The sequence below is a fragment of the Python bivittatus genome, unplaced genomic scaffold (assembly GCF_059951505.1).
Source record: "Python bivittatus isolate LINGU-HERP-01145 unplaced genomic scaffold, Pbiv_v1 ctg000210_np1212, whole genome shotgun sequence".
Lineage (NCBI taxonomy): Eukaryota > Metazoa > Chordata > Lepidosauria > Squamata > Pythonidae > Python > Python bivittatus.
The window spans coordinates 18,027,450-18,039,700 of NW_028277053.1; the positions used below are offsets into that span (position 1 = coordinate 18,027,450).

Consider the following 12,251-nt stretch of genomic DNA (forward strand, 5'->3'; position numbering starts at 1 on the left):
TCTCTAATTAAACTTAGTAAGGAGGCATGCCATCCAATGAGCTTTTCCACTGAAATACTGACTTTTGCCTGTTCTGGGTAGACTTTTCACTGGATGGATAGCGTTCTTGGAGAAATGCACAATTTAAATTCCTTGGTGGTAAATCTCTGTTGAATAGATCGGGTTGCCCTGTAGGGTTTGGTTATAGATGATGGACTGTTGGCATTTTCACACAGAAGCACAGTAGTTAAGTACAAAGTGGTTTTGTATCTAAGAGCGAGTCTCATATGTCCATTGACTATTTTCATGAACATGGGTTTACAAGAGTTTCCTGGATATAGGCAGGATATTGATCTGTTTGTAAGATAGGTTTCCTGCGTTTCAGCCACAACAGCACCCAAGGTGGGTCACATATGATAAAATCACATAATAAAATCACATTGTCCTCATTAATAAAGCAACACTAATATCAAAAGAGAAACGAAGAAGAATTATGAGTAATATATGCTTTCCAAACAGAAGAAAATGAAACTCTTTGAAGAGACAGATTACAATGATAGAAACGTCTGGTCAAAAACATGTCCATATGCATAAACCTGAAGGTCAGGAAAGCTCCTTGAAGTCAGTTTCCACCACCTTGGTACTACTACTCCATATTTTCCCCAGCTCTGCCTTGTAAAAAAAAAAAAAAAAGACACAGCTGTCACTGGCAAAAATCAAAAGGTAGCTGGAGTTTTTTCCTCTGCAGAATATACTCAGCCATACAGGATGTTCCTGACTAGTGGACAGGAAGAAAACTCTAAAATTCCCCTTCATTACGCTCAATAATGGAATCAGTTCCAATGGAAAAAGTGTCCACGTTTTTCTTTGCATTCTGATCATGCATCTTCTCATGTGAAAGCCCTAAAGGCCGTTAAATGCCTGAACTTTTTGAAATATGTATTGTACGAATTGATCTCTTTTTTAACAAGTAGCAAAGCTGCAATCGTCAAACAGAATTACTTCTTTGTGTGTGCATTGTTCTCCCTTTTTCTCTAGCATTTAACCAGATGCAATAATAACCAAACAGTGCCTCATAATTAATCTCATTCAGGAAGCCTTCCTGAATTCACAATGTGCTATTCACTTCTGAACTTCCAAGGGCTGCAGGTGGTGCTAAATTTTGGCTGAGCGGCATAGTGACCTATTCAGCAGAAAGGTCAGTTGTCTTCTAGATGTCATTTTCTTCTCTCCAATTCCTGCTACACTTCAAGAATAAACTAATGAGCCTTGTTTCTTCCACGGATTGTTGCATAATATATGTAGTCCAAAGATAATCTATCAACGCAGAAATTAATTGGATATAAATATAATTGGTTTAACTTTTCCAGAACGTATTTAATCAAACCTTCTGCTTCCACATATGCTGCTTGACTGGTTCCCAAACTGAAGCGGGTTCTGCCAAAATCGGAACAATGTGAAAATCACAAGTACAACTCCTTCCTGCGCTCAGAGTATTTAACATCTCAGTTGGCCAAAATATTTTTGAGTTTTCTTGTAAGAGAACTCACAAATGATGTTATGAAAACTTTTTTCACGGCATCCCAACTCTGCAACTATAATCCTTATTGGAAAACGTGGATCGCCTAACATTTTAGTCCTTCAAGGGGGGCACCACAATCTTCTGCTCACTGTTTATAGTAGGAAAGGTGTCACTCCAGGGTTCTAGACCAGATTCTTACGTTAAGCGGTATGCATTTCAATTGCCATTAAAAAGATAAAAAGTTGGACTCACAATCCATTGACATAACTCAGTTGTCCATACTATGAGGAAGGTAATTATGCAGTCAGAGAAACTCTCATTTCGGTGCTCCCCTATACAGACTGCTTCCCCTGTACAACAGAACATTTCTTTACTCCCTGCAGAGTAATGTTGGAATGAAGTGGGACGGTGTGACGATTGTACTCTCGGTGCCATGGTTCGCTGGAAATGCAGTAATCTCTGAAAATTGTAAATTGTAGCACAAATAATATGCAACACTGCAAGTCTACTGGAACATGGGAAATGCCACCATGTACGTGATAACCATCTGAAATGCTCATCTCTTTTGTGCAAAATGTGTTCAAAAAGGGGAAAGTGGCCATCTGATAACATAAGATGGGAATGTATTGACTTTCACAATAATAAAAGGGTTTTATTTCAAATATCTCTTGCTGAAATCAGTGAAGATCTCATCTGCTGTGAGGCACTGGTAGGTGAATAGGAAGATCCATGTGTGAAAATCCAGGCTAACTGTTCATATCGTTTTGAGATCAGTTTGTCATGCACTGTATTTGATTCATTCCTCCCTAGATCTGGATCTAGATCTACTGTAATGTAGATCCGGAAGATTAAATGTGCAGTTGATAACAGGTGTCGATACTGACCCTGATTTCTTACATTCTGCAAAGTATCAAAAAACTGATTCAAGTATCAGTAAATGTATATATTGTAACATGAAAAAATACATATGTCTTCTTGCTTTTCTACATAAGTTTATAGTCTAAGAATTTCTAAATCTAGATGATACTTAAGAAATGTTGATGCTGTAGATGGTTTTCATCTTCTAAACTTGCTGTAGCAGATCAAGAGTAGAGAACAGGTGGCAAGAATTGATTTTTTCCCCCAAAAAGCCTGGTTATTATATGTGGGGGAAGAACAAAGGCAGAAGTTCAGAGGCCGCATGAGGAGACCCTGCAGAGCCCTCGCCATGTCACCCATGACAGACAATAAATGTCTTTTTAATTTGCACATTTCACTGCCTAAGCTTTTCACTTCCATGTGATGCAGAAATGTGGGTGTGTGTTATGCACTGTGTGTGTCAACAATTCTAAATAGAAAAGTTGCTTTCAAAATGCCTGGAAATCTGAAAAAGTCTACCAGTATGTTTGCATCTTGAACTATAAAGGTAAACTGTGATTCAGCTTTATTTCAGAGGCAAGCTTGTTAAACATATCCTTTATTGCTCCAGAAAGATCTAATTGCTACTGAACTGAAATAGCTATTAAACCAAATTCAGTCAAGATGGATATGATAACCAATCTTCCCATTAAAAACCAGCATTGCACTAAAAGAACAGAATTTGCATTTTCCATATAAAAACTTATTCTGCAAAATAAGTACCTTATTACAAAATACATATGATACAGCTTAAACGCTAGATTTTTTAAAATCTTCTACACAGAGATGGGATCAAATAGCTGTAGAGAAAAAGTTTAAGCCTCCTCTCATCACGTGTAAAGGTCACAATCATGATGGCCCCAAACCCGCTCAGTGTTCAAAAGAAAAACTACAAAAAACTACATCCAATCTACTAAGCAATTTAAATCTTTCTTTCTTCCTCTCTCTCTCTTCCTTGGCTATTATCTTAGCCAGAATTATGTCCTCTACCAAACAAACTAACTTCTTGTTGGGGTTATACTGGACCATTAATAAACATTTAATCTTAGTTGGTCCAATTGTGAGACTCTTGGTTTACAATAACCCAAGTATTTAAATAAAACATCATGGTAGGAACTAAAACCATCATATAAACAATCAAACCGTCACTCTTCATAACCCCTGCAGCATAAGGAGTTTCCAGAAGGCCTAACTTCTAAGGGAGCTGTTCTATACAAGAAGCAGCACTTATAAGCATCTACTCCCCCCCACCCCAAATATCTCATGGAAAACACCAAGAGTTTACCTTGGCATGAACACACCAGGTGGGCCAATTCCAGCTGAAGGATTGATTACATTGACTTTAAACAGATAAGGGTTGATAAAGCAATTTCTCTACCTTTCTCTTTAATCAACAAGAACAACCCCACCATTCTGTAACATCTCGAAGACTAGAAAGATTTTTTGTTGTTGTTGTTTAATGCATCTGGTGAATAAAGTAATAAAAGATTCTATCAGGTATCTCTGATTTTGAAAATACTGTATATACAGAAGCCATTTAGCTATTTAAGGAAACAGTGTACTGAATACTTTTGAACAAACTGTATAATTTTGCATTTTTCGACGTGAAAAATTCTGTACTTCAGTAACGATAATACCATATTTTCTTTATTTCCTAGCATATTTTTTAAAATATTTGCACAAATAAATGATATAAATCTGAATAATAATGTCTATTTATTATTCATTTTGATTTATATGGCCATCCTTCTCACCACAGTGACTCTGAGTGGTGAACAAAGTTTAAACGTAAAACCACAAGACAACACTTTAAAACATAAAATGCTAAATATATAACTGTTGATAAATGTTGAGGACATAAACCTTTCCTTCTAGAGGAAAAGGGGACTACATCGCCAATCTAATAAATAAATAAATAAGTAAGTAAGTAAGTAAGTAAGTTTGCATCATTATATACTCCTTTTATCAAGAAGAAACTGTTTCTGGAGACTAGAATGAACACACATACATACATATATATGTATATAATGGCATACTTTCAAGAATGAGGTGCAATCGTAGTTGGTATTTTGGTTTGTTTTTAACTCCTATCTAATAAATGGTTCTTACAAGTGTCCAACTGCTTTACTTTATTACATACCTATGTGCAGGTATCTTACGGTTCCCAGCAATCAAAATAACATCACAGAGTTGTTGTTGCTTCAGGTAGCTTTCCATTTTTCTGAAGGTCTGCTCAGCATGGTGTACGGCTTGGTAGAACTCTTCAGAACTGCTGGGGTCCATATCGCATTGAGGAGTCAAAGGATGGTTGGCCGCAGAGAGCCTATGAATCCAGGAAGGAAGGAAGGAAGGAAGGAAGGAAGGAAGGAAGGAAGGAAGGAAGGAAGGAAGGAAGGAAGGAAGGAAGGAAGGAAGGAAGGAAGGAAGGAAGGAAGGAAGGAAGGAAGGAAGGAAGGAAGGAAGGAAGGAAAAGATAAATAGCTTTCCAGAAGTAATGACTTAATCAAAAGCTTTCAAAGCTGATAAGAAAATAATTCAGTCTGCCTCTCCTGCCCTCATTACTTAGAATCATAATAGACGGAAATCTCTTGGCTATCTAAATTAGGCACAAATCAGTATGACACTACTGAGAAATGTATCTTCATTATCACACAGAAAAAGAAAAAGAAAACCACAAAATTCAAGCATAGCTAACTTATTTGTTTGATTTCCTACATCACCGGTACCCTGGTTGTTATTCAGTTATATTTTGTTCATAATTAACAAAAGCAATTGCCCTAATTTTACAAAGAAAACTGCATACATGGCTAGCTCTGAAGGTTTAATGGTTCACGACTACATCTCTTTCCTACCCAAACAGGTAACAAAACACCAGCAGACTTTTTTTCTAATAGTCTGCCCTTGCACGTTTCAGTCAAAATTTAATATTCTGAAAACATTATTTCTACAAGTTTGTTTACTTATCGGTCTAAAATTTCTTGTCTATTTTCTGTTTGCAAGCCACGCTTCTCCTCTGCCTCCCTGGTATCTGCTTTCTTCTCAGCAACTGGGTCTGAGATGATGTCCCTCTTTGTTCTTCCGTAAGTACAGTACTTGTTCCTTGCAAAGTGATGCTTCTCAAATGAAAGCTAGCCACGCCCACTTCTGCTTATCCCAATACCCATCTAAGTAACTATTTATGGGGTTGCTCTACGCAAGGGCCAACCTGATCGACCACAGGAGGAACTTGCCAGTGAAATGGGAACAGCCAAAGGAAGGTCCTCAAGATCCACAGGATTACAGACAACCAATTGTGGATCAACTGTTTCTCATCCTCACCTCAAATACATCATTATGCAGATGTATTTTAAGGCAGCTATCTTTTCTACTTTAAACGAGTGAAGTAGACACCCTATAACCTTCTACAAGTGGGAAATAAAAGGTGATTATAAAAAAAGTGTGTTTATTTTCTCTTCTGAACAGCTGGGCTTGTTGCCAAATATTTTTTGACTCAGAGCTGAAGAAAACATATGGCTGAGCATGCTTGTTTCAGAGAAAGTAACAGGCTTTCCTGGAAACTAGGTGGATTCTCTTTGGAGGGTGGTAGAGGCAGTAATTCAATTACAATTTGATTTTATTGGATAGAAGAGGGTGAAATAATGTTTATCTCCAAGTATGATTTAATCTGAACAGGATTAAAATTAGAAAATCAAGCAGCCCTGTGAAGACTTTTTTTTTTTACTGTGACTTTCCTTTTTAAAAAATGTAGTTTGACCTCTTCTGGAGATGAGGCCGCTCTCCTAGAAAGCCGTTGACAGCTATTTTTATTTCTTCTGAGCTCTTTTTACACTTTGATCATGCTGTGGGTCAGTACATACCAAAACTGTACTGACAGTTAGTGAGAATATGATAAAACATTGATTTTATTCACTTTTTCATGACCCTTTTATGTATTACCCAGGAAATTACGTCCAATTTTTGCCCCATTTTGGCTACAGTGGGACAATTTATTTATTTTCTGAAATACTGCTAGTCACGATATGTTTCTCTTCATTTATACTTACTGTGAAAAAAAAAAGAAACAGTGAAATTAAAAGTCTCACCTGTACACAATACTCAAAAAACAAAAACAAGCATAAGAACAAAAACAGAAATGCTGCTTGGTGAATTGCCAAGTAGGATTATTAGAGGCAAGGTGAAGTCAACAATCCTTTAAATATTTAATCAGTTATTGTGCAAATAGTCTCAATTCCACAGTGTCTTGTCTGGCTGCAAAGAATGTTTTTGGAAGCGACAAACTCAGACGGTGAGACCCCAGCGAGATCTTATGACAGGATGAATTATGGTTCCATATGAAGCATACAGTCTTTTGATGACCGTGGCATATAAAATCATATCCTAAATGCCAACTACATTTTCCTGGATCTTGCTGTGGACTCTTTATATGTTGCAACATGGCCCACCGATACTAATTAAACAATGATAAAGAAACTTCTTTGGCTAATATAAATCCTTTCTAGATTTAGAAGGAATGCATTGGTGTTTTCCTTTTTCAGCAAGTCTTTACTTATGGACAGCTATCCAATTGATTTTTTTTCTGATTTTAATATATTTCTAGCAGATTTTACTAGAGCTTTGACTCCATACACTGACAAGCTGTGCTTCTCATGTAAAATTATTTAAATTTCTATTATCGAATTCGTGAAGGTTTTCTTTTCCCTCCTTAAGGTTGATGATTTATCTTTTACCCCAAATGCATCCTGTGTTTGAAATACTAAACCTAACAACTATCTACTGCATCATGTCTATGTTTGATTTTTAAAAAAAGAAGTTTACACCAGATAGCATAAAATACATAATTCTGTTTAATACTATGAATTTGAGAATGGACATTTGTTGAAATGTTATGTGTGCTATGAATTCAATGTGTACCCTTGAGAAATCATCTTTCTCTTATTCATAGAAAAAAGAGGGAACATATTTACTTGGTTCGCAAAATGTATAGGCCACTCTAGTCTTGAAAAATTCTGGGAGGCGTGCGACATAAGCAATAAAAGGGCATAGTAAGAATCCCAAAAGAAACTAATGAAATCATTCTTCCACACTATTCCATAAAGGCATTCCCAGTCATCCTGGGCAGAATTGAAAAATATATTATTTTATAACAGTAATCATTATCTTATTATTACTATAAGGAAAGCAACACAAAGGTTACCTAGTAGTAGCATCAAAGATACTCACAGTAGCAGCACAGGAAATAAACCAGCACAAATGGTTTAAGGTCTGCATAATTCAGATACTTCTCCCTTGACTTCTGCACTCATTTGAATGGACATTTCAGTGTTATTAAGGTATGCAATAGTGTACATGCGTAACTTGATCTCTAACATCAAAATAAATCAAGAAAGCTCTTTTTTATTATGAGGCATTCTAGGTGGAGAGGTGTGCTAGCCTGTGATAAAAAAAAATCAGGAGTCTGGTAGCATTTTTTCCAACTAAAAATTTTTATACGTAGGCTTTTCAAAAGCGTTTGCAGGTCATAAAAGCTTCTGACTAACGGCTACCAGACTCCTCCTGATTTTTTCTTTAGGAGGGTTATGCATGAATATTAGAGAATCCTGTTGAGGTGTAAAATTCAATGCATAAGGAGTAACTTCAATTATACAGGTATTACCCTCAAGAGTTCATGCGCTCACACATGCTTTCATGTGAGCTGAATTGGTAATTTGGATTTGGAGCATGTGGGTCAAATACATCAAGGGTATCCAGGTTCATCAGTCTTTCATGCTTTCTGTAGAGATTACAACCAAGATGGTTACATAGAAAGAAAAGGAAGAGAACAGGGAAACCAAATTCTGAAGGCCTAAAAGAGTTATAATGCCAGCAACAAGTATAAGAAGGACATTTAATGGTTCTTGGAGAACACACAGTGTCTCTGAAAGAAGGAGAAGGGAAGAAATACAGCCAAAGGACATTAATGGGAAGAAGAAAAGAGGCATTAAAGAGAAAAGGAGAAGCCATCAACAACAATGTCCAAGAGCCAGCTGGTGCTGGGCAGAAGCTAAATTTGATTACAACCTAAAAATGGGCTTTATTTGTACCTTAATTCAATTGTTGAAGTTTGACAAGGACCATCGATCAAATGCTCTTATTTTAATCAAGATGCTATTCTTTCTGTTATTCATTTAAGTATTCATAGCTTGTAGTATGTTTATGTTTAGAATATTTTTATGTTTATGGTAAATTATTATATGCTATATGAATGTGCATTTTGATGAGCATCTGGGGAGGGGAAAACAGCTTACTGGGAATCTGAGAATCTGTCTTTCTTAAAACCAGGAACAGACGCTTACTGAGAAAAGCACACCCTCAATAAGAGTGCTTCCCTTTTCTCTTTAGGGGAACTGCTGATTCTCCAATTGCTCTAAAGCTTCCCATTAAACACTGCTGTTTTTCCTGTTTCCATGAAATTTATACCGGAAATCAGGAGTTGGAGGTGGAAAAAAAAAACTCCAAAGAGACCTCGGTCTACTGGTTGATGTTCGAGGGCAAAGTAATCGGCCATCAGCTGTCTTGTCCCAGGACAACTCACTAGCAGCACAGATCACCCAGTGAACATCTATGATGGAAAGCAAACCATCGCACTGGCCCTGTTCCAAAGCTTCATCACTGCACCACATTCTACCTAGAAATTCCTTGTAAATAGTTGGTATTTCTATCTTTAAAAAAAAGAAAATCTCCAGGAAAAGGTTCCCATTTTTCTAATTCAAGCTATGTGATTTTCTGAGTGAAAAAGTAAAAGTGCACAGGATTTTTCTAACAAACCAATGTTTTTCAAACAACATTAGCCAAATACGAACACAATAATCTCTATTCTAATAACATGCGTATCTTATGGGCAGATAATGAGGTCTGATTATGTAGCTATCTTTTAATCTCATCTATGACGCTGAAAGTTGCCGGCCAGAAATGGTCGACGCTTCAGCGGTTCGAGTCCAGCCTTCGCGCTAAACAGGGTGAGCTCCTGTTTCCTCCCCAGTTCCTGTCAACCCAACAGGTCGAAAACTCACGTGAGTAGATAAATGGGGACTCTCACTCCGGTGGGAGGAAAAATGCTGGTGGCGCTTTGCAAAAGGAGTCGGGAGCAGTTGCCGGTAAGCGCGAAACCGCGCTCGCCCGAAAAGGGCGCGAAGCAACGGAAACCCCGCCTCCTGCGCTCGCCAGCTGGGCTCTGCTCTAGGAAGGAGGCTCTGGCAAACCACTTCCGAAACACCTTGCCTTGAAAACTGCAAGGACTCGTCCAAGCAGTCACTGTAGGGTCAGTAATGACTGAGCGCAGACAAAAAAAAAATATATCTTTATGAAGTCTTTATGTTTTTTTCTTGTTGAACTAAGGCATATAACAAATTAAAATACAAAGATGTTTTACAAAGAAATAGTACAATTGCAACTGCCCTAAGGATTCCTTCAGGTTCTTCCTTCTAAGTAGATCCAAAAGTTTAACTCTACACACACACACACACACACACACACACACACTGTTGATTTCAAGAGGAAAAGGTAAATTCCTTCACTTAAATGAAAACAGGGCATGTTCCTTTACATACCCTGGAAACAACCAAACCAACGGGCTCCGTAGCCTCGCTTTGTTTACTATGAAAGTCGCAGCGTCTCCAAGGTTGCTCCCAGCCCTCACACCTGCTTGGAACAACATTTGATGAGTTTCTCATTAGAGATAGAGCTGAGCGAGGAAAGTCCAACCTGCCTTGAGGCCACATCTTCAGCTCACAAAACAGATCAATCCACCTTGTGTTGCCCTGAGGCACGGCTTGGGCCGACTTATCTAAATTCTGGGGTCTGCTCTGGAGGAAAAAAAAAAAAAAGACACTCGCGGGGGGAAATATAAATAAATGGCTGCAACAATTGTATACGTGTGAGCGTGTTTCATCAAAAAGAGCTGAAATGAGAAGGAAGTAAGAAGTAAAGAAGTGTATCCAATTTAAAATAAGTCAGCGCAGAGGCTTCTGATCTGTAAAATCTGTTCCTTCAAATTTTGTTTGCATGTTCTGAGATATAATGTAAAGGAATTTCAGAGAAAATGGATCTGTAAGTAATGTGATCTATGACAAATTTCAAGCAGAATGTTGAGGGGGAAGAGGAATAAGAATAATGATGTCCCTTCATGAATGAAATAGAGTTCAGTGTCAGATGTGGAGGACAAGGGGAAAAAAATAGGAGGTTAATTCAATCATCTTGCCCATGAAAGGAAATACAGTCCTTCTGTCAGTCATGGAGCTAAGAAAATCATAAAGCATCTTTTGACTACTTCCACAGAGGGGAGAGGGAACACAATAAGTTAAATGTTGACTCCACAAGTTGTTTTGATTAGAGCAGTCAATGGTCAGGTTTATCTGTTGATCCCTAGAAGGCAGCAAAGAAGTACTGAAAACTCTCCTCCTTGGCTGCCATTTGGATTTTTTTGCTTCCTAGATCCGGAATCTCCTAAGTCACTGGTAACTGGGAAGATACCTCTGATCTGAAGACAGGCGTGGCAGTCTCTGAATCCAGTAATCCTCCTCTCTTTCACTTTGCTCCTCTCCTCATCAATGTGTTTGAAAACCTTGTACTTTTTTTCAGAAAGCATCTTACTCCTTTTAGTGGGTGGCCCCTTCTTTAGGACTTTAAATCAGGACCAAAGCGAGGTACAACTGCAGACACGTACTTTCAGGGCAAAAGGGACAGTTGATGAAACAAGCGCCATGATGTCATGATGCAAAGCCCATGACTTACGTAGTACCATTTCAAGTCAGGACACAAATGCAAAAGGATGGGATTTGTGTTGTGACACACATTTCATTGGTTTTTAATCATTGTGATTTGTACCCGAAGCCTATGGATGATATCTACGGCTCATAATTATGGCCTTTCGCATAATTTCAAGAAGTGGTCTGGACTTTACTTACTTACATAGCTTCAAGAATGAATACTCAAATTCACTCTACTGAAGGGAAGCTGCCGATATTATTTTACAGCTGAAGCAGAAACTATTAAGGAGAATCTGGAGCGCCAGTCTTTAGCAAATCCTGAGAGTATTCTTTTCTCTGGCTTACGCTAGCTCAGCATGAACAAGTGTTGCATTGACACAAATGCTTTAAAAAGTCTCCATTCTTCTGTTCCTACCTTAGACATTTTACAGATGACTGGCCCCAAGGTGACCGTGAGAAGAGCATCAGGATAGACCACTATTTCTCGCTACAATAAATGAGCCAACTATCAGCTTCCAAAAATGATCCTGAGGCCCCCAGTTTTACTGGTGGGATACTGGAGCCTTAGGCTCTTGCTTTTATCAGCTTCCAGTGTGGAGATGAGTCAACCCTGGCTCTCAGTAGGACAACTGAAACAAGTCCGTACATCTGTAAATCGGTGGTAGAATTTTGGGCCTGAGGGCCATGCTTGTTCTTTGAGTAACAGGCCAGAAACCATTAAAAAGAAAAAAAAGTGATGGAGTCAAGATTCATACTTCACTACAGTTCAATTAATTAAATGTGGCTGACAACATTACTCCCAGCCAATATAATAATTTATTTCTAAAATACAATTCATTACCTACTGTTGAAAGAGTGTAGCGGGCAGCAAACCTTGGGAACCATATGCCTTCCTAGGCAGGTAGATTGTATAATTCTAGATTTTGCATTTATTTTCCTAAACTGACCGAAAGAAGGCAGCTTACAAAGGATTTTTTCATCCCGTGCTCATCCTGCCCCCTACCTACCATTCACAATTTTGCCAGTTGATTTTCTTGCACAATCAACTTCTCTTGCTGGAACAGAAAGAAACGGATACCCAACGCGATCAACTACAAGCTATGAATCTG

General features: G+C 38.1%; 1 protein-coding gene across 3 annotated transcripts in view; it reads right to left on the reverse strand.

Moving 5' to 3' along the window:
- Window positions 1-12,251, reverse strand: part of KLHL1 (kelch like family member 1) — a 115,315-nt gene that overhangs the window by 86,102 nt on the left and 16,962 nt on the right. For 2 of the 3 annotated variants that reach the window (XM_088139585.1, XM_088139584.1), the window contains exon 2: window positions 4,539-4,721. The exons of the other annotated variant lie outside the window; for it this stretch is intronic. In XM_088139585.1, coding sequence (XP_087995711.1) covers window positions 4,539-4,721 — 183 coding nt within the window. The remainder of the gene's footprint in view (window positions 1-4,538; window positions 4,722-12,251) is intronic. 3 annotated transcript variants of the gene reach the window in all.